Genomic DNA, 22,678 nt, shown 5'->3' with positions numbered 1-22,678 from the left:
TGGACAGATCTGGCGGCCATGTATATATTTATGTAGATGATGCTACTCATCCCAGTAACAAGGCAAGCACTATCTCCGATACCTGTATACTTATTCTCTATCATTGCCTGGGTTGGCTTCAGTAGAATAATGCACTTTCACTCTTGTGATAACGGCTCTAAACTTTCATACTACCGCCAGCTAAACCCACCCCTGCTTCGCCTTGATCGCCGCCACATGATCCTTCACAATACACTTGAACTCATCGGTGCCATAATAAATCGTATTACCATCATTCGGCGACTGTCCTGTGCTCAGCGTATCCCCGTACTGCCAGTACAAATCCCCTGAGACCCCCGTCGTATTCAACGAGGTCTTCTGCCAGGGCGTCTCGAGCGCGCAGTGGTTGGAGGTAACGCCATACTCCTCAAACAGACAGGGCTTGCCGGCAGCCTTGCATGCAGCGCCGTGCGATTGCGCCCAGCCATTGCCCCATTCGTGGGTCGTGCCCCAGCTGTCCGGGTAGAGGTGGAAGGTTCCAAAGTCAATGGTGGGGATGGCGAGGTTGCGCGTGAAATTGCTGCCTTCGACGTAGGTGTAGGGGTAGCTGCCGTCGGAGAGGAGGTCGAGGCCGAAGCCCTCTGCTTTCGTCAGTGTTGTCCTTGTCCAAGGGAAGGAGATGTATGGAGAAGTGCTGGGGACATACCATCGCCAATGCAAACCATATGCCGCTTATCCAGCTTCTTGATGTACTCGCTCGTCGACTTGATCCACTCGTACAGCACCTCGGTATCACACCCCTTGCATCTGGGCTCATTGGCCAGCTCCCACGCAAACACCGCAGGCGAGTTCGTATACCGCGACACCACAGCCTTGACATACCGCCTGTACGCGTTCTGGATATTCTTGTTCGAGTAGAACGCATTATGGTCCGTCTCGCCATACGCCTTGACATACGCGTTCATCCCGCCGTAGTCATCCCAGTTATTCACAAAGTTGATGATGAGCTTGATGCCGCGCTTCTCCGCCGAGTGGACCACATAGTCCAGCCGCTGCAGTCCGTCCGCGCCCGTGTTGATCGTCGATTTCCCGTTCGCGTGCACCTGGTAGTATACTGTCCCCTGTCCGGGGACGGTGTTGACGTCGTTGAAGCCCCAGACGCGCAGGATCTTGAGCCCGGATTCTTTCATGTGGTCGAAGACGAGGTCGACGTCGGCGTTGTTGGTCAGGAACCCGATCCAGTACGAGTTGGAGCCGGCGAAGTAGCCTGTTTTGCCGTCGATGGTGAACTGGAGGTCTGATGCGCTGGCGAATTTCTTTGCGCTGAGGGCGGCCAGGGCTACTTGCCCTATGAGGAAGCTGGCCACGGTGAGGAAGGAGAACTTCATCTTGGTTGTGGTTGTGGTTGTGGTTGATCAGACAGACATCGCGTCGAGAAGTCGAGTTAAATAGTCGATGGCTACGCTCAGGGTCAGGGTCACCGACGGCCCGTTCCCCGTGTCCCCGTGTTCGATTCGGCATATTTCTCAGGATTAATTGACTTACTAGAAGTCAATGGAACGGACCTTTCCAATAGATCATCGTGAGCTGTGTCCGTGATGGATGTGGAATGGTGGACGCCACTCTTGCAGGTTGGATTGGTGGACTCCTCGGTATTTGAGAATCCTTCAATCGGCAGGACTAGCTCCTCTCCAGATTACTGTATTTATCCATATTAATAGAGCCATTGGTTTGCCGATATGGGTTTTCCCCGCAAGATCGACAGGTACCAAGACTCTTAGCTGCGCGGAGTATGCCTCCCCGTTTCAAGAAGGGAATGGCCATTCTCCAGCATATTCCGAGGCCTGGTGTCAGAGATATACAGTAGAACTTGATGTACGCATGATCATAATGAATGACAGTAATTCAGGCAATGTTAATCACAATAGCAACTTCACAACATAGGAACTACTTCAGACTCGACACTGCACCTCCTAAACACTGGATGACTGGAATCACTCAAAGAGGACGCCAGGTACAGTCCACCTTATTGCAGCACTGGTCCCCATTCTTCCAAATACAATTATTCGCATTCGCCTTGATATCACACGGCACCTCGGTCAACTCATACGGCACACACATCTGCGGATCCTGCGAGTAGAAGGTCATAGCCGGGATCTCCGCCGGACAAGCTGGCCCAATGCCCGCCGCAAATCCACCCAGACAGTACTTGCCGCAAGGCCACTTGCTCAGCACGAACTGGCCCGCGTTGGCAAAGGTCGGAGTCCGCCCGATATGCGCTCCGTTCTGCGCATTGTTGAGCCACTGCCCCGCGTTCGCGCCCGTCGCTACATCTCCGTACAGATCCTTGATGTAGGTCTTGTCGGAGGGGTTCACGGCGCGGCCTGGGGTGCATTTCTCGTCACTGCAGAGCTGGAACTTGCCGTAGCGCTGGACCATGCTGTCTGGTGCGGCGTAGTAGACTCCGTCGTTGCGGAGGCCGAGCCGGTTGCCATTCTCAGCGGTGAAGGTGTAGCATTTTCCTTATCAGAGCCGTTAGCATAGCATAGCATTGTTTGAGGGCAAGGGGGTGTATGGACCCACCACTCTCCAGGCCAGACGTACAAATCGCCTGCGTCCTAGCCTGGCAGGACCCGTCCTCCGCCTCGAGCATCCCCTCAGGGCAAACACACTGTCCGTTGACCATCAGCTTGCCGTTCTTGCATACCTGCTTGCACTGCTGTCCGTCAAAGGAATACCCCGTCGGGCAGCAGTGGTAGCCTGCCTGGGCCGAGCCAGCCAGCTCGTGACCCTCAGCGCAGCAGTCAAACGCCGTCTCGGGGCTACCGAGCAGCCGCTGGCCCGTCTGGCAGCAAGCGAAGTGCTTCTTGTCGGCGCTGAGGGTGGGGCCGGTGCCCGGGGCCGCGCAGGTCTTGGTCACGACGCAGTGCATGCCTGGGTCGCAGTCTGGATCGTTGTACTCGATTTTCTGGCCGGTGACGCGTGCGTCGGGGCTCACCTCGAAGGTGAGGACGTTTTGGCGGTACATTTTGGCTTGGAGGGGAGGGGCCTGCAGGAGCAGGGTAACCAGAGTAAGAGCGAGGGTCTTCATGATGATGGATTGCTAAACTATAGCTGGATAGGATGTATTGTATGTTGGTCAGTGATGAGTGAGAGCTTTCTGGCCGTGGGTTTCGCTCCCTTTTATGTCTTTCGAGCATTGCACTCTGTGTGCTTGTAGCTGCCAGCAGTCATGATGTCTTGACCCTACTCGAAGCGCCGTTACCTAATGGCAACTCAGCTCCTGAGGACTTGTGACATCTTCGCCAGCCACTTTTCAGCCTTCCTGACGCTCATCAGCGACGATGATCCAGCCATGACAGGCTCGGGGGCAATTCGATCATGGTGTTCAGTGATCAGCTGGTCGATCATCCAGGACAGAGGTAGCTGAGCTCCTGTCAAATCCACATCTAACTGGTCAAGAGAAGAATTGACTGAGGGAGCTCCGCGGAGGACGTAACACTGCATGAACGGCATGCAGTGTGACGGATTTGACGGATCACATACAGTTTCAATCCGGGCTAGCCGTCTGGTGCAGTTTGCATCAGTGGAGGTATCTGATGTCACCACAAGCTTGCATCCTTATGTTTGACTGTTGAAGTATCAATTGCTCTTAATGAGTATGTGGATGCGGGCATAGGACACACCATTCTTGACTCACTCAGCGTACAGTATCAGAGTAACAACAGATGATGTTCGATACCCTGCTGTCAACGAATGAGACGATGTCTCGCCTCACAACTGTCAGCTCTCAGCTAGCCACTGCTTGTACTCTGCCCTGTCTCTGTTCTGCCATAGATCCAATCGGCACCAATTGCCAGGACGAGTGCAGGCTGCAAGCTCCAGCTGCTGTCATCAGTTTCACTTCCCGCAGGTGTCTCAGTCAGGATCGGCATTTTGCAGATGCCACCTCGTATTTATCCTAGCGCATGGAGCAGGTGTTCGCCTTTGAGACTCAGCTTGTTCCTGTGTGATGCGTATCTGCACTCAGTTCTTGGGAGTGTGAACCTCGTCCTTGGCAAGAGGTTGATCCGCTGCAATCAATGGTTGCCTTGGGTGGATCTTTGTCATTCCATGACAAGGCTTCAGCTTCAGATGCGGGGCAAGTGTCTCTGCAGGTCATCGGAGACATGGCTACATTGCAGGTCACCGAGTTTCGGCGGCTAGGGTGATCGGCGTTGGCACCTTGATAAAGTGCGAACCTCGGCGGGATTGGTTCCTTTCATCCTGGAGAACCATAGTTGAGTTAATATAGGCCAGGTAGATAGCAACTAGCAAACATTAATAGTAGTTTGTCTCTGTCAAAAGGAACCATTTAGTTTTCTACTGTTGCTGCATGTATTACCTACTGTCACTACCTACGATATTCAACGGCATGCATAGTAGGATATCAAATACCATACTGATGCATATAATTTGAATATGCAGTACTACTGGTGTGCCCACTGTCCATGTGGGTCAATATAAATTTCAACTGTACAGGGTACTACTATATGATATCCCACTATGTATACTTTCTTCAGGGCGGGGTACATGGATCCAGATAAAATTACAAGCCCATGTACAAACAGACCCTGTATTAGTGTTTTCTACAACTGCGTAACCTACATTAGTTTCACTATAATTCGCCCAAGGATACAGCTATCAATAGTCAAGGTGACGTCAAGTGGAGCATCAGCCGATGTTGTTATACTCAATACATGGGATTGTCCCAATGAGTTGAAGCCAAAGAATAACTGCTAAGAAAGGGAGATACTCTTCCGTAGAGGGGTGCTAATATGTAAGAGTACTTTAGTTCTTCTGGCCGACCATGCCCTGGGAACATATCTCATGATCATAGCGTGACTGAGAATGTCGAACAGGTTGGGATGGTTTATAAAGGTGGTTACTTGACCTGCATTTCCTCCATCTTGATAAGGACAGCAATCACTTCACAAGAGTATATCTTTACCAAAACCTCCACACAGCGTTAGACGCTCGCTCACCGTTTGCTTCGAACATTACAGGATCTGCTTAATCCTATACTTCATTCCTTCATACATTCCATACTGGTCCTATTCGATCAAAACGGGATGTTCTGGCAATCCGATTATGGTCAGCTAGACCACAATTCAGTGTAATAACTGCTAATAATAATCACTAATACTATCATCGAGAGACGGGAATATGGGAGGTCTAACAGCTTCTAATAGACATTGATCAGTATCAACGAAAGATGGTAGGTGGGATGCCTTACTCGGGACTTAGCAAACTGCGCTCGGGAGATACTAAACCCCAAGCTACACATTTGGCCAAAGTATATAAAGCGTCTTCTTGTGTCTGCTTTACAGCGTTCTGACGCTCGCATTTGCGATATATATTAAGAACAGTTATCTCTTCCAATCTCAATCATATATTTCATATGACGTCCCCCAGAATCGCCATCATCGGCGCCGGCCCCGCAGGCCTAACGCTCGGCGCCCTCCTCCACAAACACACCATCCCATTTACCATCTTCGAGCTACGCCAGAAACCAACAGCCGAAGAACTCTCAAAACCATCCGGCATGCTCGATCTCCACGAGGGATCCGGCCTATCCGCCATCCGCGAGTGCGGTCTCTACGACGAATTCCTCAAACACACAGGCGACTGCGCCGAGACGCAAAAGGTCGCTGATAAAGACGGGAACATCCTCTACAGCGACGAAGATGACAGCAATAACCGGCCGAGTGACCGGCCAGAGATCGCCCGGCACGCTCTGCTGGCTATTCTCCTCAGCAAAGTACCAAAAGACTGCATCAAATGGGGGCATAAGCTTCTCTCTGCGAGGATTGCCGGCGTCAGCACAGAAACAGAGTTAGATTTTGGCCCCCGAGGCAAACATACATTCGACCTCGTCATCGGCGCCGACGGCGCGTGGTCAGCCGTCCGCGCTCTCCTAACGGATATCAGACCGCTCTACGCAGGAATCCAAAGTATTACGCTGACGATCGAGAATATCAGCACGCGGTATCCGCACCTCGCAGCGCTGATTGGGCGAGGGAGTTTCCTGTCGCTTGGGCTGCGGCATGGGGTGATTACGCATCGGGGTCCGCGGGATTCAGCGCGCGTGTATGTCTTTCTCACGGCGGAGGAGGGGCTCGCTGGTGAGGGGAAGCGAGTGGCCAGTGTAACGAAGGAGCAGTTACTCAGTGACGAGGCCCTACTGGGGAGGTTTGGTGACTCTGTGAAGGAGTTGGTGGCTGTTGGTGTTGCGTGCGATGAAACTACGGACCAGCCTGGTGGGGTTGTTGAGGTCAAACCGCTGTATATGCTGCCTATTGGCGCTGCGTGGGAGCATAAGCCTGGTGTGACTATTGTCGGGGACGCCGCGCATCTGATGTGTCCGTGGGCTGGGGAGGGTGTCAATCTTGCGATGTGTGACGCGCTCTTACTTGCGAAGGTTATTGTCGAGGTGTGGGAGAATGGACAGGATGTTAGCCAGTTTCAGACTGCGCTGGATCCGTTACTGAGGGCGTTTGAGGAGGATATGGTGGCACGCGCGAAGGAGAAGGCGGAGGAGACGGTTAGTAATGGACAGATGATGTTTGGAGAGAATGGAGCGAAGGGTATGGCTGGGTTCTTTTTGAGCATGGGACAGGAGCAGTAATGTCTGTCATGACTGAGCAGATCTGAGTATTTGGTCTTATCGGATCAGTGCAGGGATATAGCGCTATATAGACTTCATAAATGATCCTCATAAGAGAAATATCCTAGGACCTTTTGGAAAGAGAATAGAGGCGTCATGTTCGTACTACGCCATCATGTGGAGTAGATACATTCTGGCCAGATCAAAGCATCCATAGAAGCCCTGTTAATGGTTGGCTAGGACAATAGACAGTGTACGTCGAAGCTCTCACACTACGACCTAAATACTGGACGCTTCAAACCCATGATATCGACCAGTCAATCCACAAGATACGCAAAAGGCAGCAGCTCCTCCACCGGCACAGCCCTCGGCTCCCCCCGATCGAACACAATAACCTTAATCCCGGGCTGCAAATCAATCAATGTCTGCCGACAGCGTCCGCACGGGCTGATGATGCCTCGCTTCTCATTCGCGACTGCAACGATATGCGTCAGATGCGTGGCGCCGGCTGCTGCAGCAGACCCCAGGACGACGAGCTCGGCGCAGGGCCCGCCGGTAAAGTGGAAGACGTTGACACCGGTGAAGATACGTCCGTCGGTAGATCGCGCGGCGCTGGCGACGCTGTAGGTGTCTGAGACGGGGATGCTGGTTATAGTTGATGTGGCGGCGTCGACGAGGGTGGTTTCCTCGGGTGTGAGGGACATGATTCGTAGCTGTTGTGGTAATTGCTTAGATACGAAGGGCAATGGATTGTTATGGAAAACTGATTGGGGGATGGGCTTATAAGTCGTTTGTGGTTGGTGGCGGGCTCCGGATTGGGAAAGCCGGCGCTCCACTATCGTATAGTCAGATATCAAATATCCAAATATCATATAGTAGGGATGATAAATTATATTTATTTATGTATAGAAAGAGAGAGGATTATCCTAGTACATGAAATTATTTTAATATCCTACTATAGGATTGATTGTAAAGTAGTACTCCCTGTAGAGCTTTTGGACGAGCACTTTTGTTTAGCATCTTCCAGTACGGAGCAGAGGTGAGCAAGGGTGAACTGAAGTGATACAATGGAATCTCCGTTTACAGATAATATCTGAAATTCCATCCTTATAATCATCAAATTACGGCACGACGACTAATTGGGAAACTCTGGCCCTTTGAACATCAGATCTTGGCTTTCTCCGACTCGATCAAATCGGAAATACGTAGTATAAATTTCATCTCCTGTACCAAGCGATGTCCGAGAATACTGCCTCGTACTCTTCGTCAATTGCCAATTGGGAGGCTCTCCGAATGCCAGCATACTGGCAAGGTGGTTCCATGCATGTATGTGCCCAGCGTTCATTTGCTCGAGCTTTTCATTGTCAACGTCTGGGATTTCATCGACGCCGATGATTATGGACTTCCTGGCCAGGATCAAGCAAAGGACCAGAACAAATGCGAATATCTCAGGGCGCAGGAAGTGGACCGCTGCGAAGCAGACTATATGGTCGGCGCCCTCGGCGAAGCGATCACCGTTGAGCAGAGCCTGCTCCATCGAGTCGATATGAACGGCTTCATACACACCGCTGCTCCGGCAGATATCCCCCATCTGGGCGGAGATGTCGAAGCCCAGCAAGCGGCTACCTTTCGAGGGGTTGGTTTCTGTCAACACACGCCCGAAAATACCCGTGCCGCAGGCGAGATCAAAGACGGTCCCGCCAAAGTCATACGCCTCTGTCAAGCTTCTAATAGCGGTGGCAATGGTGCTGCTGTTGGCTTGGACTGCGTCGTATTTCGAAGCGAAGCCATCGTACGAGGCGGCAATTTTCTCCGCGGCATCCCGTTGCGCTGCGTTTCGAAGCAAGTGATTCGCGATGAAAATATTGATAACCGCCGGGTATCCTCCAGGAAGACTGTGTATGATGGGTAGATCCCGGCATGGCCCTTGAGGCATGAAAGCCGCAGGCTGGGGGTCGACCTCAATAGCGAAGACGTCGCCATTCGGCCGGGCACGAAGATTAACGGCGCAGCCCATGTTGCTGCCTTGACATCCACTAACCATGAACGCGTCAATTGCGACGGTTTGGAGACGTTCAAACAAAACAGGGTTTTCCTTCTTGCGTAGCAGCTCGATGCGGGTCTCGTCTTTTGTGACCACCTTGGATGGAGTCAAGGAAAGGCAAGCGTCACCCAGTTGGATGACAGTACAGGTATAGTCCTCCCCGTCGATGTACTCTTGGGCCACAATATCATCACTATCGCGCCCGACTGGGTTGTACGATTCAGCATCGGCCTTTGTATCTTTAATGCCCATCGCCTCAGCACGTCTCACGCGAGCATCATACAGCGCCATGTTGATGCGGCGGAGAGTGCCCTCCAGCTCTTCCTGGTTGTGACAGACATACTGGTGGTTAATCAGTCGACTGGCACGTCCATTCGCGGGTTTGACAAACAGAGGGAAACGATCGGTCCCCGGCACCGGCGGCACACCCCGGTGTCTGGCATTCTTATAGAAGTCGTTCTTGGTCATCGAGCATTCCCGGCTGCGTATTCCACAGGAAGGAAGATTCAGCGACTCAAAGTACCGACTTTCCAGCACGCCGCGACGGGGTCATCCAGCGTCCCCTGCATGAAGTTGAAGTAAAAGTCGAAGCCCTCGGCTGCTAGAGCGTCGATTCCTTCTTTAGCATTGGCTTTGTGGATGAAGCGGTATTCGAATGTATGTTCGGTTGAAGAGCTCCGGTTGGGCTGGCTTGTCGTCCACATCTTGTAGTGCGGAATCTGGTCCTTCGTAGGATGACTGCAAAATGCAGATTCTCATTGTGATGTTGTATCTTGGGAGCAATGTTGAGGAAGTTATATAGTATAAATGTCAATTGCTGAGTGTTTCGAGGCCTGGAACTAGCGCAGGAGTGACAAGAATGACAAGACTTATGTATACATGCCCAAGCTGGTTCGAGGCTGCAAGGAGCAAGCCTTTGCGCCGATCTTCAGCTTCTGTGGGCTCTGAGTGACGATCGGAGTCTGTTGTTGCAAGTGCTATATAGAGAATGATGGTTGCAGGGCTGCCCAAGGGTGTCTGAGGTTAGTCTTGGTGCGCGTTGACAAATAGACGACCTGCACTCGGCCAGCCACTGACTGCATCCGGCAATTCTGGATTGATCAATTCTGCAATCCCCAATACGGCAGAATATCAATGTGTATTGTTCAGGTGGTCTATTATGCAAGGGAAGTAGCGGTGTTGTAGAGTCGCAGCTGCACGAAGATGCCGACTGCAAGTTAGACTTCGAGGTCCAGGAAGGATATTAAATCAACGCATAGACGCTGCCAACTTAAGTTCACCGCCATCGATAATCATGAAGCATCATATTTATAGAGATACTGAAGATAGAGGACGTAACGGGCGTGTTGGGATGTCTGCGGTTTACATAGTTCATTCGCGATGGCAGGCTCTAAATTAGGGAAGCTGCTCGGCTGCACTATGGAGATGTTATGTCTAGGAAGAAGATTCAACATGTTTCTAAAGGAATAGGTGGGAATAAAGGGCTAAGCAAAGCATATCTCGCTTTTCTGTAACATTGCTCGAGCTGATCCAGGTATCTTCCCTTCCATGATCTGCCCTGATTACCATGATGACCATGATGATTATGGATGATGCGGCCAAGAGAGGCAGTGCGCGGCCAAGAGTCCAGAGTTTGGTTGATCCGCGTCTTCAGGTTGATCGATTAGATAGACGGATTTCCTTCTCAAGATAAAGTTGTTCAATGTCCGGGTGCCAATGCGGGTACCATGGGTAGCAGCAAAGAGTCCGACACAGCCACGCTTTTATGGGTCAAGGCGAAAGGAATGTATATAGACAGTATAATTCCAAGACGCTCTGAGGAACAGTGATGTCCCCAGCTTATCCACACAAAAATGAGTCTCAGGCCTCTGTCCTCCGTTCGAGACGACCGATCCGAAGCAGTAGCCTCAGACACTCAAACCGCACGAGACAATTGTTTTGCCTTCTCGCCAGGCCAATTAAATCAGCTCTTCAACCCCAAATCTCCCCCTGCACTTTATGCTCTCGGTGGCCTCCACGGCCTTGAGTATGGCCTGCGCACCGATCTCAGCGCTGGTCTGTCAGCCAGCGAGAGGATCCTTCCTGGCGCCGTCACACTAGAAGAGGCGAGACAGGCAGCGCTATGCAAGACGGAGAGCAAGCGGCCGCTGCTGGCGAACGCAACCCGGCCCCGTCCCGACCAGGAAACCGCAGTGCCATTCTCCGATCGAACCCGCGTGTTCGGGCGGAACGTGCTGCCCGACGCGAAGAGGAAAGGCTTTGGAAGGCTTCTCTGGGACGCGTATAACGATAAGATTATCATCCTTCTGACCATCGCGGCGGTCGTCTCGCTGGCGCTTGGGATATATGAAGCTGTTAGCGGGCAGTCGCAGGTGGATTGGATCGAGGGCGTGGCGGTCTGCGTCGCTATTGTGATTGTTGTTGCTGCCACTGCAGGGAACGACTGGCAGAAGGAGAGGCAGTTTGCGAGACTCAATAGACTGGTTGGTTGAGGTTCTGCCCTGAGCGAGGAAATGTAACTGACCTGGTGCAGAAAGCCGATCGTCAGGTGAGAGTCATCCGCTCTGGAAGGCCGATGATGCTGCATATCAATGACCTGGTCGTGGGCGATGTCGTCCATATTGGGCCGGGGGATTGTGCCCCTGCCGACGGGGTCGTGATAACGAACCATGGGCTGAAATGCGACGAGTCCATGGCGACGGGGGAGTCGGATCAGGTTGAAAAGGTCAGTGCTGGCGCAGCTACTGATGACCAGGACCCGTTCATTATATCGGGAAGCAAAGTCCTCGAAGGAATGGGCACATATCTGGTAACCAGCGTGGGCCCGCACTCGACGTATGGCCGGATAATGGTGTCTCTAGGAACAGAGAGTGCACCAACGCCACTACAGGTGAAATTGGGCAAGCTAGCCAACTGGATAGGTTGGTTTGGACTGGGGTAGGTATCCCTAGACAAAGGCGTGCCGGATAGTGCCTGACAGCCAGTGCAGGGCGGCTCTTCTCCTCTTCTTCGTGCTCCTCTTCCGCTTCTTGGCTCAACTTCCAGATAACGATGCGCCGTCCACTGTAAAAGGACAAGAGTTTATGGATATTCTCATAGTAACAGTAACAGTGATCGTGGTTGCAATTCCCGGTATGCACCCGCTTCCCATCACTTCTCGATACGCTTCTTGATGCCTCACAGAAGGACTACCCCTGGCTGTGACCCTGGCCCTAGCTTTTGCGACAGCCCGTATGCTCAAGGAAAACAATCTCGTGCGCCAGCTACGTGCTTGCGAAACGATGGGAAACGCCACCGTGATATGCTCGGATAAAACAGGGACTCTGACGCAGAACAGGATGACGGTGGTGGCGGGCTTCTTGAGTACTAGTGAATCGTTCGGCCGGCTACCCCTAGAGAACGCATCTCAGCCGCAGCACGACGCCATCTCGGGTGTAACGCAGAGGTACCCGGGAGACTTGAAGGCTCTGCTAGTCAAGAGCCTCGTAGTCAACTCGACGGCGTTCGAGGAGCAGCGCGAGAATGAAAAGGTCTTGGTCGGGAATAACACCGAAATTGCGCTCCTTCGATTTGCACAGACAGCTCTTGATGTGCGGGATGTGTCTACGGAGCGAGAAAGAACCGAGATCGAACAGGTCTATCCATTTGACTCGGCTCGGAAGGCGATGGCGGTCGTGTATCGTTTGGGAACAGGGCACCGATTGCTAGTCAAGGGAGCCGCAGAGGTCGTCCTCGGGGCCTGCACTGAATCGACACTTCCAGGAGTATCGGACGAAACATCATTAGCCAGAGCACAGATGTCGCGCGAGGACAGGCGGACAATCCATGACCAAATCGATATCTTTGCCCGAGCCTCGTTGCGGACGATCGCAATTGCATACCGCGAGCTTCCAGGTTGGAATTCTGGGCAGGTTGGAGACAACGAGAAGGGTTCACTTGATTTCGATGCCTTGTTCAATAATATGACTTGGATCGGGGCGTTTGGCATCCACGATCCGCTAAGGCCCGAAGTCCCCGAAGCCATTCGGAAGTGCCATGCGGCGGGCGTCCAGGTCAAGATGGTTACCGGTGAGGCGTCACAGGTCCATAGTCAAAAACACGGAAGTAGTAACTTACGCCACAGGTGACAACATCCACACGGCGTTATCCATCGCCATCTCCTGCGGGATCAAGACGGACGACGGCATCGCAATGGAAGGACCCGACCTTAGGATGTTGACCGAGGCGCAGCTGAATACGACCATTCCACGACTCCAAGTCCTGGCTCGCTCTTCGCCCAGTGATAAACAGCTCCTCGTTGAGCATCTCAAACGGCTTGGTGAGACGGTGGCCGTGACAGGCGATGGGACCAACGACGGGCCGGCTCTCAAGGCCGCCGATGTAGGGTTCTCGATGGGCCTGAGTGGGACTGAAGTCGCGCGTGAAGCAAGTTCTATCATTCTCCTCGACGACAACTTTCGATCGATCGTCACGGCCATTGCCTGGGGCCGGTGTGTCAATGATGCTGTGGCCAAGTTTCTGCAGGTTTGCTGCGTCTTCTTCCCTAGCAATCCATGTGGTTGACAAAGACAGTTTCAAATCACGGTCAACATCACCGCCGTCTGTCTGACTGTCGTGACGGCCATCTACAGCAGCTCCAACGAAAGCGTCTTCAAGGCGGTCCAGTTGCTATGGCTGAATCTCATAATGGACACCTTTGCCGCTCTTGCGCTGTAAGGCCCCCTGATTGTAAGCCACCATGGTAATGGAGTACTGATATCCTGCCTGGTACCAGAGCAACCGACCCTCCCACCGCGGATATCCTACAGCGACCCCCAAGGCCACGAAGCGCGCCTTTGTTCACCGTGACCATGTGGAAGCTGATGCTGGGGCAGTCGATCTACAAGCTCGCCCTCTGTTTCACGCTATACTTTGCAGGCAACAGGATCCTCAAATATAATACCGAGGCCCACCAGCAGCAGGCCGAACTCGACACCGTCATCTTCAACACCTTCGTCTGGATGCAGATTTTCAACGAGCTGAACTGTCGTCGACTGGACAACAAGTTCAATATCTTCGAGGGCATCCTGAGAAATAGATGGTTCATGGTGATCAACGCCTTGATGGTAGGTGGACAAGTGCTCATCATCTTTGTCGGTGGGGCAGCGTTCGGCGTCACCAGGCTGGATGGACCCCAATGGGCTACTTGTATTGGATGCGCCGCCTTCTGTATTCCCTGGGCCGCAGTGCTGAAGCTCGTTCCGGATCGGCATGTTGCCAGGCTTATGTCTATGGTTAGTATTGGGGTGGGGGTTCTGCTTGCTCCACTTAGACAGATGTGTCGGGCTCTGGTCCGAACCTTCAATGGCTTCTTTCAAAGAGTCCACGTTCGGGATGATGAAGAATCGAACGTCTCCCAGTGGTGACTGCGTGTAATGATGTGTGATTACTTGTTCCATGCCAATGGCTCTATTGCCTTTCTGTAAACATACTGATTGTATGCCACCCGGTCAGGCGGTCTATTATGCAAGGAAAGTAGCGGTGTTGCAGAGTAGCAGCTGCACGAAGATTGCCGACTGCAAGGTTACAGTTCGAGCCTCAGGACGGGTATTAAAGTCTTATAGACACTGCCAGGTCGCCACCATCGGTATCATACAGCCGTCATGACGGTCGGCAACTAGGTTGCTATGCGAATACATTTCTCTCGAGAGAAAATGTCATTTTGGAGATGAGCCTACTGCCTAGGTGTAATTTAAAGCCGGACTGGAAGAAACATATGTAAAATCATGATAGGGTATTAACGCTGGTAAATACATGGCTATGCTATACAGAATCCTCGTATTCTGACTGGAGAAATGTACTTGACCACCCGCTTCCTATTGCAAACGCAAGAAGAGTATCCCTTTGTGATTCTGCATCTGTACTATCGCTCGGAGGAGACTCCAAGAAAAAGGCATCCTCTAGTTCGAGTTGCGCATCATCCAACTCCAGACCGATAAAGGGGTCCTCTGCAGAGATTGTCCACGGATTGAAATCTTGGTAGGAACATGCCGTTTGCCCTGAACTTGGACTGGGTGTCCTTAACTGAACCCCAGTATCCCGGGATGAGAATGTGTGATTCAATGTGGTGGATGCACAGTTTTTGTGACAGGGTACGTTGTACTGTATAGTGAAGACTCTATATGAGCCCTCCTCGAGATACTTCGGCTTCTTCCGCTCGCCATCGCGACAGGAGTCTGCACAGCCGCGCCTTATGCAGGATTGACATGGCCGCTCATTGCCTGGTGGATCACGCTCAGTCATTGCTCAGAAGACTGGATTCCATGCAACTTCACTTACCACATGTCTGATGTGATTTCTGGCAAGCGGAGCAAGCTCTTCTAGCTTTCTTTCTTCGTGGTCTCGAGGCTCCGGTTGTGTCTGCTGTCGGCGCTCTCGTGCTTTGCGTGCTTTGAGAATGATATGATGTGGCCATTGCTTCTTCGCTGTCTTTTTGCAGTGCAATAATGAAGGCATGCAATCTCATATGGATGGAGCCTAGAATGTTAAATATGCGTATTAATGGAAGTAGGATAGAGAACCCCAGCGAAAACAACGTTTCAAAAGGGACTATGTGGCTGCGATCAGCAACCATAGCTGCTGAGCGGCTCCGCTGACAGATCTGTGTATACTCTGTACGGATCCTAGCTACTGATGCATGATCGCCAGTTCAGATGAGTGAGACATAGTGCGATCTAGTAAACTCAATTTGAGCCAAAGCAAGTTAGACAGTTCTGTTCGGTTCGACAGATATTGATAGAGTCGCTCTCTGCGAACGGTATGTCGATCGAGTTCCTAATCTCAGGCAGCCAATCGATTTCTCCTTAACCAGAGAGCCTAGCTCATGAGCGGCTCCGCAAAAGAAAGACCAATGTCCAGATTGGCAAGGCATGCCCCTCCCGGAGCGGCTCCGCACTTGTATTGGGATACGCCAACCATGATGGGATGTCTGGACCATCTGGACCATCTGGATGACCGCACCAATCAGCTGACTACATTCGTTCGCCAATGTCTCTGAAGCATCATTTCTCTGACATTGGCTGTGGCCTATCTGGGCCTCAATAGAGTTTGTGCGGAACCGCACAATGTATGTCTTCCCCGCAGCCGCTGTCACTCGGCAGTTAACACTTATCTGCCCTACTATTAGCTTAGGCTCGATGTGACAGCCTTGTGGAGCGTTAAGCGAGCCAGAAAAGAACTTTTGCTATGACTCGGACATATGGAACTCAATTTCTCTGTTCGTGATTCTGGACAATGAGCTGAATCGTAGAGTTACTCCGTACCCTGATCGCCACAAGGCCCGGAATAGCCTGGACCATGATTGGTTGGCGTGTGCATCGTACTATTGTCGGATTTCCCCCCGCATACTGGCACTTAGGATCAGCCTTTGGATCAGCTCTACCTTCTACTGTTTTATTCTCTAGCTTGTAGGTTCTCGGACACAAGGAAGTAGATTCGGAATTATTGCCTGAAGTGTACTTTGCGCCAGAGAATTGAATGAGTTAGAGGTGTGGTGGGATCCCCATGGGGATGACACTGGACTCGTAGTCGCGGGGATCTGGGGAAATGGAGCTCATCCGAGAGACGCTCCACTCCACAATAAGCAAACTGCATTGGCCCAGATATCAGCTATGGGAGATACCGGCCAATCACCAATCTCGCACTGCTGTCTCGAGAAACTCCACTGGGCTGCGTGGCCTCGTTCCCCTCCCAGTCGCATTCCGTATGCCCCTGGAACAAGGGAACACTTTGTCTCCATCGTACAGTTTCCAAAGAACTATAAGTACCATCAAGGTACTCGAGTTAATCTAGATCCATCTCATCAATCATCAATCACATCGCTTTACTTACACACAATCTCAATTTCTTTCACAACTTCGCCCCACCTATAACAACCATGACTAAAGACTCCGTCCCCTCCATGCAATGGGCCCAAGTAGCCGAAAAAGTCGGCGGCCCTCTAGTCCTCAAGCAAATCCCCGTCCCGAAGCCCGGGCCCGATGAGATCCTCGTCAAGATCCGCTACTCAGGCGTCTGCCACACCGACCTCCACGCCATGAAAGGCGACTGGCCCCTCCCAGTCAAGATGCCACTCGTCGGCGGACACGAGGGCGCCGGCATCGTGGTAGCCAAGGGCGACCTCGTCACTGAATTCGAGATCGGCGACCACGCCGGCATCAAGTGGTTGAACGGGTCTTGTCTCGCATGTGAATTTTGCAAGCAGGCGGATGAACCGCTTTGCCAGAATGCCTCGCTGTCCGGGTATACCGTCGACGGCACCTTCCAGCAGTACACTATTGGCAAGGCGACGCATGCGTCTAAGATTCCCAAAAACGTGCCCCTGGATGCGGTGGCGCCGGTGCTGTGTGCCGGTATTACCGTGTACAAGGGGTTGAAGGAGTCCGGGGCTCGGCCTGGGCAAACGGTTGCGATTGTTGGTGCGGGTGGTGGGTTGGGATCCCTGGCGCAGCAGTATGCGCGCGCCATGGGGTTGCGGGTTATTGCTATTGATGGTGGGGATGAGAAGCGGGTGATGTGCGAGCAGCTTGGTGCTGAGGTTTGTTGCCGTCCGTCGAATAGACTAGACGTGAGATACTAACCGCGACAGGCATACGTTGATTTCACCAAGTCCAGTGATCTGGTCGCTGATGTCAAGGCAGCCACGCCGGATGGGCTGGGTGCGCATGCTGTGATTCTCCTGGCCGTCTCGGAGAAGCCCTTCCAGCAGGCTACCGAGTATGTTCGCTCGCGCGGTACTGTCGTCGCCATTGGATTGCCTGCGAACGCCTTCCTGAGGGCACCGGTCCTCAACACTGTCGTGCGCATGATCAACATCAAGGGTAGCTATGTTGGGAATAGACAGGACGGTGTCGAGGCTATTGATTTCTTTGCTCGGGGACTGATCAAAGCTCCTTTCAAGACTGCTCCGCTTGAGGATCTGCCTAAGATCTATGAGCTCATGGGTATGTTCCTTCAATCATGGGGTGAATCTAGCTAACAGTTCGATAGAACAAGGCAAGATTGCTGGTCGCTACGTCCTTGAGCTGCCTGAATGAGTTTCCTATCTTAGGTTGCTATAATGTATTCTGCATTGAGCAATTGAAGAATGTCTGCATGCACAAATGAGGCTGATCCATATGTTGTCGAGTTGTCATTAGTCAATCCACCATCTATTGATTCTGAATATACCTTGCCTGTTCCATTGTAGATATAGTCGCACTCATTAGCTGTAATTTGGACTTTCCTGAGCTGGTATAGACAAATCGATATTGCTTCCATAATCTCATACCGAATTATTCCTCCCTAATAGGTTGCTAATAATGCAGATAAACAGAATATTACATTCTTATGTTGTACAGTATAAAACCTGCCATTGAATGGATATAGTCTTGGTGTCAGGTAGATCTTACGTGTAACCGGGATATTTCTACCCGAAAGGAAAAGCGCCAGATAGAATAACCAGTACAGCAGATAATCGCCTAAATTCTACCCCTACAGCATCGTCGAGTTGGCACTCTGGCCTGGAGGTGATACCCCTAATACCCCGCCGTGCTGATCCGCTGCCAAGCGGATGCGGATCCGAGAGCGGCTCCGATCTGAGCAAGAATAGATTAGGTTTATTAGAATCCACCAGTTATCTAGTCTGCTCTTCCTCCGCGGATTCTCGGACTTGGGTGGATGAATTCGAGTCTCCGGGATACACTTCCTTGAGATGCGGGGGTAGTTGGCTACATGCAGAGATAGTGATGACGAATTGAACTGTCGCATATGAGGTCACTTGACAGTATCCAATAACCAGTACTCTGGCATATTTGTGTAACTTGAAGTTCCAGCTGTCCGAACACCCCACAACTAGTTCATGGACAAATTACCCGTTCAGGCAGTCTCGTGGCAGTTCACTTGTGGATCTCGGCCAGGACAGAGACGGAACCACAGGAGAGAAGCCCAGTCGCCGACACAAACCTAGCGTTAGGAATAATGAAGAATGTGGAGTGCGGAGGGATGAGACGCGGAGTCATGGATCCTACTGTTTGCCTTTCTATTTGTCAACATCCTTGCTACTTGCCCTTGGCCCGGTGCATATGCAATAGGACTGTGCTATAAGAGTAAGCAGTGGAAGCATCGGCCTGCCCTCTTTCTACCCTCATAGCTTCTGCACGTTCACGTTTCAATCCACTCCTTGTCAGTTTCACGCATCTTCACTCTGTCCTCAACATGGCTCTCTTCCAGACCATCGTCACTCCTACTGTTACCTATGAACAACCACTAGGGCTGTATGTACCCAAGTACTCAAGAATAGTCCATTCTCCTCGTTAACACTGCAAAGGTTCATCAACAATGAATTCGTCCCCGGTGTAGAAGGCAAAACCTTTGAAACTATCAACCCGCATGACGAAAAACCCATCGTGGCCGTTCACGAGGCCACCGAAAAAGACGTTGACATTGCCGTCGAAGCCGCCCGCAAAGCCTTCAAGGGCGCATGGAAGGACGTCATCCCCTCAGAGCGCGGCCGTCTCCTAACTCGCCTTGCTGACTTCCTCGAACGCGACATGGATACCATCGCCGCCATCGAGGCCCTCGACAACGGCAAGGCCTTCCAGATCGCCAAGGGGGACGTTGCTCTCTCTGCAAACTGTATCCGATACTACGGTGGCTGGGCGGACAAAATCGTCGGCCAAACGATCGATACCAACCCCGGCAGTCTGACGTACACCCGTCACGAGCCGGTTGGCGTCTGTGGCCAGATCATCCCATGGAACTTTCCGCTGCTCATGTGGGCGTGGAAGATCGGGCCTGCCGTTTCCACCGGCAACACAGTTGTGCTCAAAACTGCCGAGCAAACACCGCTTTCAGCACTGTATGTCGCCAAACTGGTCAAGGAGGCCGGCTTTCCCCCGGGTGTAATCAACATCATCTCGGGATTCGGGCGCGTGGCCGGCGCTGCTATCGCTGCCCACATGGATATCGACAAGGTGGCATTTACCGGCTCGACGCTGGTTGGCCGCCAGATTCTCCAGGTCGCAGCGAAGAGCAACCTAAAGAAAGTCACCCTCGAGCTGGGCGGCAAGTCTCCCAACATCGTCTTTCCCGACGCCGATCTGGAAGACGCGATCAAATACGTGAATCTGGGTATCTACTTCAACCACGGGCAGTGCTGTGCCGCCGGCTCGCGCGTCCTTGTGCATGAATCCATCTATGACAAATTCCTGGCGCTCTTCAAGCAGCGCGCGGAGGAAAACAAGGTCGGGGACCCGTTCCACCCAGAGACGTTCCAGGGTCCCCAGGTCTCTCAGGTGCAGTTTGACCGGATCATGGGATACATCGATGAGGGTAAGAAGGCAGGTGCCAAGGTTATTACTGGTGGAGCGCGCCACGGCGAAAAGGGGTACTACATCCAGCCTACCATTTTCGCGGACGTGCGTGAGGACATGAAGATTGTCAAAGAGGAGATCTTCGGGCCCGTCTGTACAGTGCAGAAGTTTAGCTCCGAGGAGGAGGCTATTGAGATTGCTAATAATACGAACTACGGTGAGCCTACCTTTTCCTCTATATCATTCGATGCTGACTGGATGTAGGGTTGGCGGCGGCTGTTCACACTGACAATCTGAACACTGCCATCAGAGTATCCAATGCTATCAGAGCCGGGTATGTTCCGGTATTCCGCATGTCTAGCATGTTGCTAACTATTACAGAACTGTGTGGATCAACAACTACAACACCTTCCTTGCTCAGATGCCATTCGGCGGCTTCAAGGAATCCGGTTTGGGTCGGGAGCTGGGATCATACGCTCTGGACAACTACACGCAGGTCAAGACTGTGCACGCTCGTATCAAGGGTGCTTAGAGTAGCAGATATTGATTTGGTAATGGTTTATTTATGATTATGCGGCATTTTGTCCTTTTTAGTCTTGTCCGTGCGATTCAGTAGTGTAAATCGGTCGAACTGCAATTCATGCCTCACTCTTCAAGAAACAAACCGTTGTTGATTGATGAATGGGTCCATGAAAATCCTCGAATGCCAAGCGTTATGTTTCCGGGAATTGAGTAGACCCCTGTCGGTATCAACAGTACTCCCTGATCTCAAATTCAGACAATCCACAGTTTCAGACACCGGGTCCCCCTATCCAGTGATTCTCGCCCCTGCCCAGTAGCACAAAAGTGGGTTCCTCTCAGACTAGAGATCCGGTGCATATTGATCACCGAATCATGACCCCAGGCTACAGCCACATCTATGAAGGGCTGGGCTAGACTTCCTTCCTACTCCGCTTCCCCGGATCCTACCCAAAAAGGAAATTATATTCGTGCTGATCATAGGGCTCCGCTCGACCGGGATACGGACTATCATAGGGAGACTGCTGATATAAGACCCAGGTCCTTACCCCAGGTTCTGATCTAACCCCAGTTTCCCCAGCTTCTATCTCATCTTGCGGCATACTCTCACTCATAGACTGCCAGACACAATGGACACTGAACAGGGCCTTAAGAACTACACGAAGCCCTCCCCTCAGGACGAGACAGCCATGCCTTCTCTGACGACAATTCCTACATCCGTCACCCTGTCCGCTGAGCAGTTCGAAAAGCTGTACCTGAGCCCCCTGACCCAGCGGCAGGGCATGCTCTCGAAACAGATGGGCAATCCTACCCCTTTGTAACTACCCGCGCTGGACGAGATTATTCCTTTACTGACTAGCCAGGGCCCTCGGCGGATTTGTTATCACCACTACCCCGTTGTCCTGCTGCCTCATGGGATGGAGAGGTGCTACTGGAGCGGGTATTGCGTTCACGTAGGTGTCAATCAATATCCGAAGGCTGCAGGATACAATGCTGATATGTTTGTCTAGTGGCCCAATTATCTTCCTCGGGGGCGGACTGCTCGTCTTGACCAGTATCCTGGAGTTTATCCTCGGCAACACCTTTCCCTGCGTTGTATTCGGCACAATCGGTTCGTTGAGTATCTCGAAGCGATATAGCAGATGAACTGATAGTAACAGGCGCATTCTGGTTCGCCTTCGGCTGCACTATGACTCCCGCCTTCAATGCCGCAGGTTCGTGCCCTCCCCCTCTCCATACTCCTGCTGCTAACAGGTGCTCGTACCTAGCCCCCTACTCAACCTCTGCTACCGACACAGTAGCAGGCCTCAGCAGTCCTGACTTTCTGAATACATACGGTTCGCACCCACCCTGTCCTCGTCCAACGGAATGTCCTAACAGAACCAGCCTTCCTCTTCATCTGGATGGGCGTTTTAATGCTCATCTTTTTGATCTGCGCGACCCGCACAAACGCAGTCTACGTCGCTATCTTCACGACGCTCACGCTCGTCTTCATCTTTTTGACTGGGGCATACTGGCGTCTGGCGGTTGCGGATGCCCTCGTCGGTAATCGGTTGATAGTGGTATGTCCCTTCTTTCACAGCCAGTGATGTGCATGGCTAATACTGACGGTATGTATAGGCGGCCGGTGCGTCCCTGTTCGTGGCGAGCATGCTGGGTTTCTATCTCCTCGTGGCGCAGTTGTTTGATTCGGTGGGGTTACCTGTCCGTTTGCCTGTCGGGGACTTGAGTAGGCTCTGGGATCGGCGTGCGAGGTGAGTATGAGTATTCGCTGGTTGTCTGTGCCGGTACTGAGTGTCGAAGTGGTGGGCAGGATCCGGAGTATGGGGCTGGTGCTGGGGAGAAGTAGGTATCTCCATCCTCTGGTCACGGCACAGCGCCGATATGGTGTATGGATTGGGATAGTCAATCAGAAGTCGGCGAGATGGGGTCTCGCTGTCATACACGTTGCCTGGTAAATGGATCGAAGGAAGTGAGGCTTTTGTCCTTATGGTATGAGAAGCGTTTGCCATAGTTGAAAGACATGCCTTGCTCAATACAGGCTTTTCCCCGCTTCAAGTCCTTGCGTTGTCTTGTAAATCAACAGTAGCAATGGTTGACCACCGACAATAATCGCTCGCTCTTCTCCTTTCTTTCCCTCAGGTCACACAAGTGCGTCTT

The 22,678-nt window shown here is 52.1% G+C and overlaps 9 protein-coding genes across 9 annotated transcripts; 5 read left to right on the top strand and 4 right to left on the bottom strand.

Annotated features, from left to right (window-relative positions):
- Nucleotides 1-180: 180 nt before the first annotated feature.
- On the bottom strand, nt 181-1,367 carry NFIA_113780 (glycoside hydrolase 5 family protein; the record flags this gene model as incomplete). Its single annotated transcript, XM_001262743.1, has 2 exons — nt 181-620; nt 686-1,367. 2 exons carry the CDS (start codon nt 1,365-1,367, stop codon nt 181-183), a joined length of 1,122 nt encoding a protein of 373 aa, XP_001262744.1.
- A 610-nt stretch (nt 1,368-1,977) lies between these two features.
- Nucleotides 1,978-3,070, bottom strand: NFIA_113770 (cysteine-rich secreted protein; the record flags this gene model as incomplete). Its single annotated transcript, XM_001262742.1, has 2 exons — nt 1,978-2,501; nt 2,563-3,070. 2 exons carry the CDS (start codon nt 3,068-3,070, stop codon nt 1,978-1,980), a joined length of 1,032 nt encoding a protein of 343 aa, XP_001262743.1.
- A 2,349-nt stretch (nt 3,071-5,419) lies between these two features.
- Nucleotides 5,420-6,646, top strand: NFIA_113760 (FAD-dependent oxidoreductase; the record flags this gene model as incomplete). Its single annotated transcript, XM_001262741.1, has 1 exon — nt 5,420-6,646. The coding sequence occupies one exon, from the start codon at nt 5,420-5,422 to the stop codon at nt 6,644-6,646; it is 1,227 nt and encodes a 408-aa protein (XP_001262742.1).
- A 296-nt stretch (nt 6,647-6,942) lies between these two features.
- On the bottom strand, nt 6,943-7,329 carry NFIA_113750 (cytidine deaminase family protein; the record flags this gene model as incomplete). The annotated part of the gene is made up of 1 exon (XM_001262740.1): nt 6,943-7,329. The coding sequence occupies one exon, from the start codon at nt 7,327-7,329 to the stop codon at nt 6,943-6,945; it is 387 nt and encodes a 128-aa protein (XP_001262741.1).
- A 431-nt stretch (nt 7,330-7,760) lies between these two features.
- NFIA_113740 (uncharacterized protein) lies at nt 7,761-9,137 on the bottom strand (the record flags this gene model as incomplete). Its single annotated transcript, XM_001262739.1, has 1 exon — nt 7,761-9,137. One exon carries the CDS (start codon nt 9,135-9,137, stop codon nt 7,761-7,763), a length of 1,377 nt encoding a protein of 458 aa, XP_001262740.1.
- A 1,385-nt stretch (nt 9,138-10,522) lies between these two features.
- pmcC (putative calcium transporting ATPase (Pmc1)) lies at nt 10,523-14,074 on the top strand (the record flags this gene model as incomplete). The annotated part of the gene is made up of 7 exons (XM_001262738.1): nt 10,523-11,152; nt 11,203-11,606; nt 11,659-11,801; nt 11,853-12,737; nt 12,793-13,193; nt 13,242-13,381; nt 13,444-14,074. 7 exons carry the CDS (start codon nt 10,523-10,525, stop codon nt 14,072-14,074), a joined length of 3,234 nt encoding a protein of 1,077 aa, XP_001262739.1.
- Nucleotides 14,075-16,584: 2,510 nt separating this feature from the next.
- On the top strand, nt 16,585-17,743 carry NFIA_113720 (zinc-dependent alcohol dehydrogenase; the record flags this gene model as incomplete). Its single annotated transcript, XM_001262737.1, has 3 exons — nt 16,585-17,244; nt 17,296-17,650; nt 17,697-17,743. The coding sequence occupies 3 exons, from the start codon at nt 16,585-16,587 to the stop codon at nt 17,741-17,743; spliced, it is 1,062 nt and encodes a 353-aa protein (XP_001262738.1).
- A 1,159-nt stretch (nt 17,744-18,902) lies between these two features.
- Nucleotides 18,903-20,531, top strand: NFIA_113710 (aldehyde dehydrogenase family protein; the record flags this gene model as incomplete). Its single annotated transcript, XM_001262736.1, has 4 exons — nt 18,903-18,961; nt 19,015-20,216; nt 20,264-20,333; nt 20,381-20,531. 4 exons carry the CDS (start codon nt 18,903-18,905, stop codon nt 20,529-20,531), a joined length of 1,482 nt encoding a protein of 493 aa, XP_001262737.1.
- A 616-nt stretch (nt 20,532-21,147) lies between these two features.
- Nucleotides 21,148-22,367, top strand: NFIA_113700 (transcriptional activator of ethanol catabolism AlcS; the record flags this gene model as incomplete). Its single annotated transcript, XM_001262735.1, has 7 exons — nt 21,148-21,335; nt 21,382-21,471; nt 21,529-21,629; nt 21,679-21,732; nt 21,899-22,080; nt 22,139-22,272; nt 22,322-22,367. The coding sequence occupies 7 exons, from the start codon at nt 21,148-21,150 to the stop codon at nt 22,365-22,367; spliced, it is 795 nt and encodes a 264-aa protein (XP_001262736.1).
- Between the last annotated feature and the right edge of the window lie 311 nt (nt 22,368-22,678).

Source organism: Aspergillus fischeri, genomic scaffold (assembly GCF_000149645.3).
Source record: "Aspergillus fischeri NRRL 181 1099437636259 genomic scaffold, whole genome shotgun sequence".
Taxonomy (NCBI): Eukaryota; Fungi; Ascomycota; class Eurotiomycetes; order Eurotiales; family Aspergillaceae; genus Aspergillus; species Aspergillus fischeri.
The sequence above is the reverse complement of the archived record's forward strand: the minus strand, read 5'-3'. Positions and strand labels throughout refer to the sequence as shown.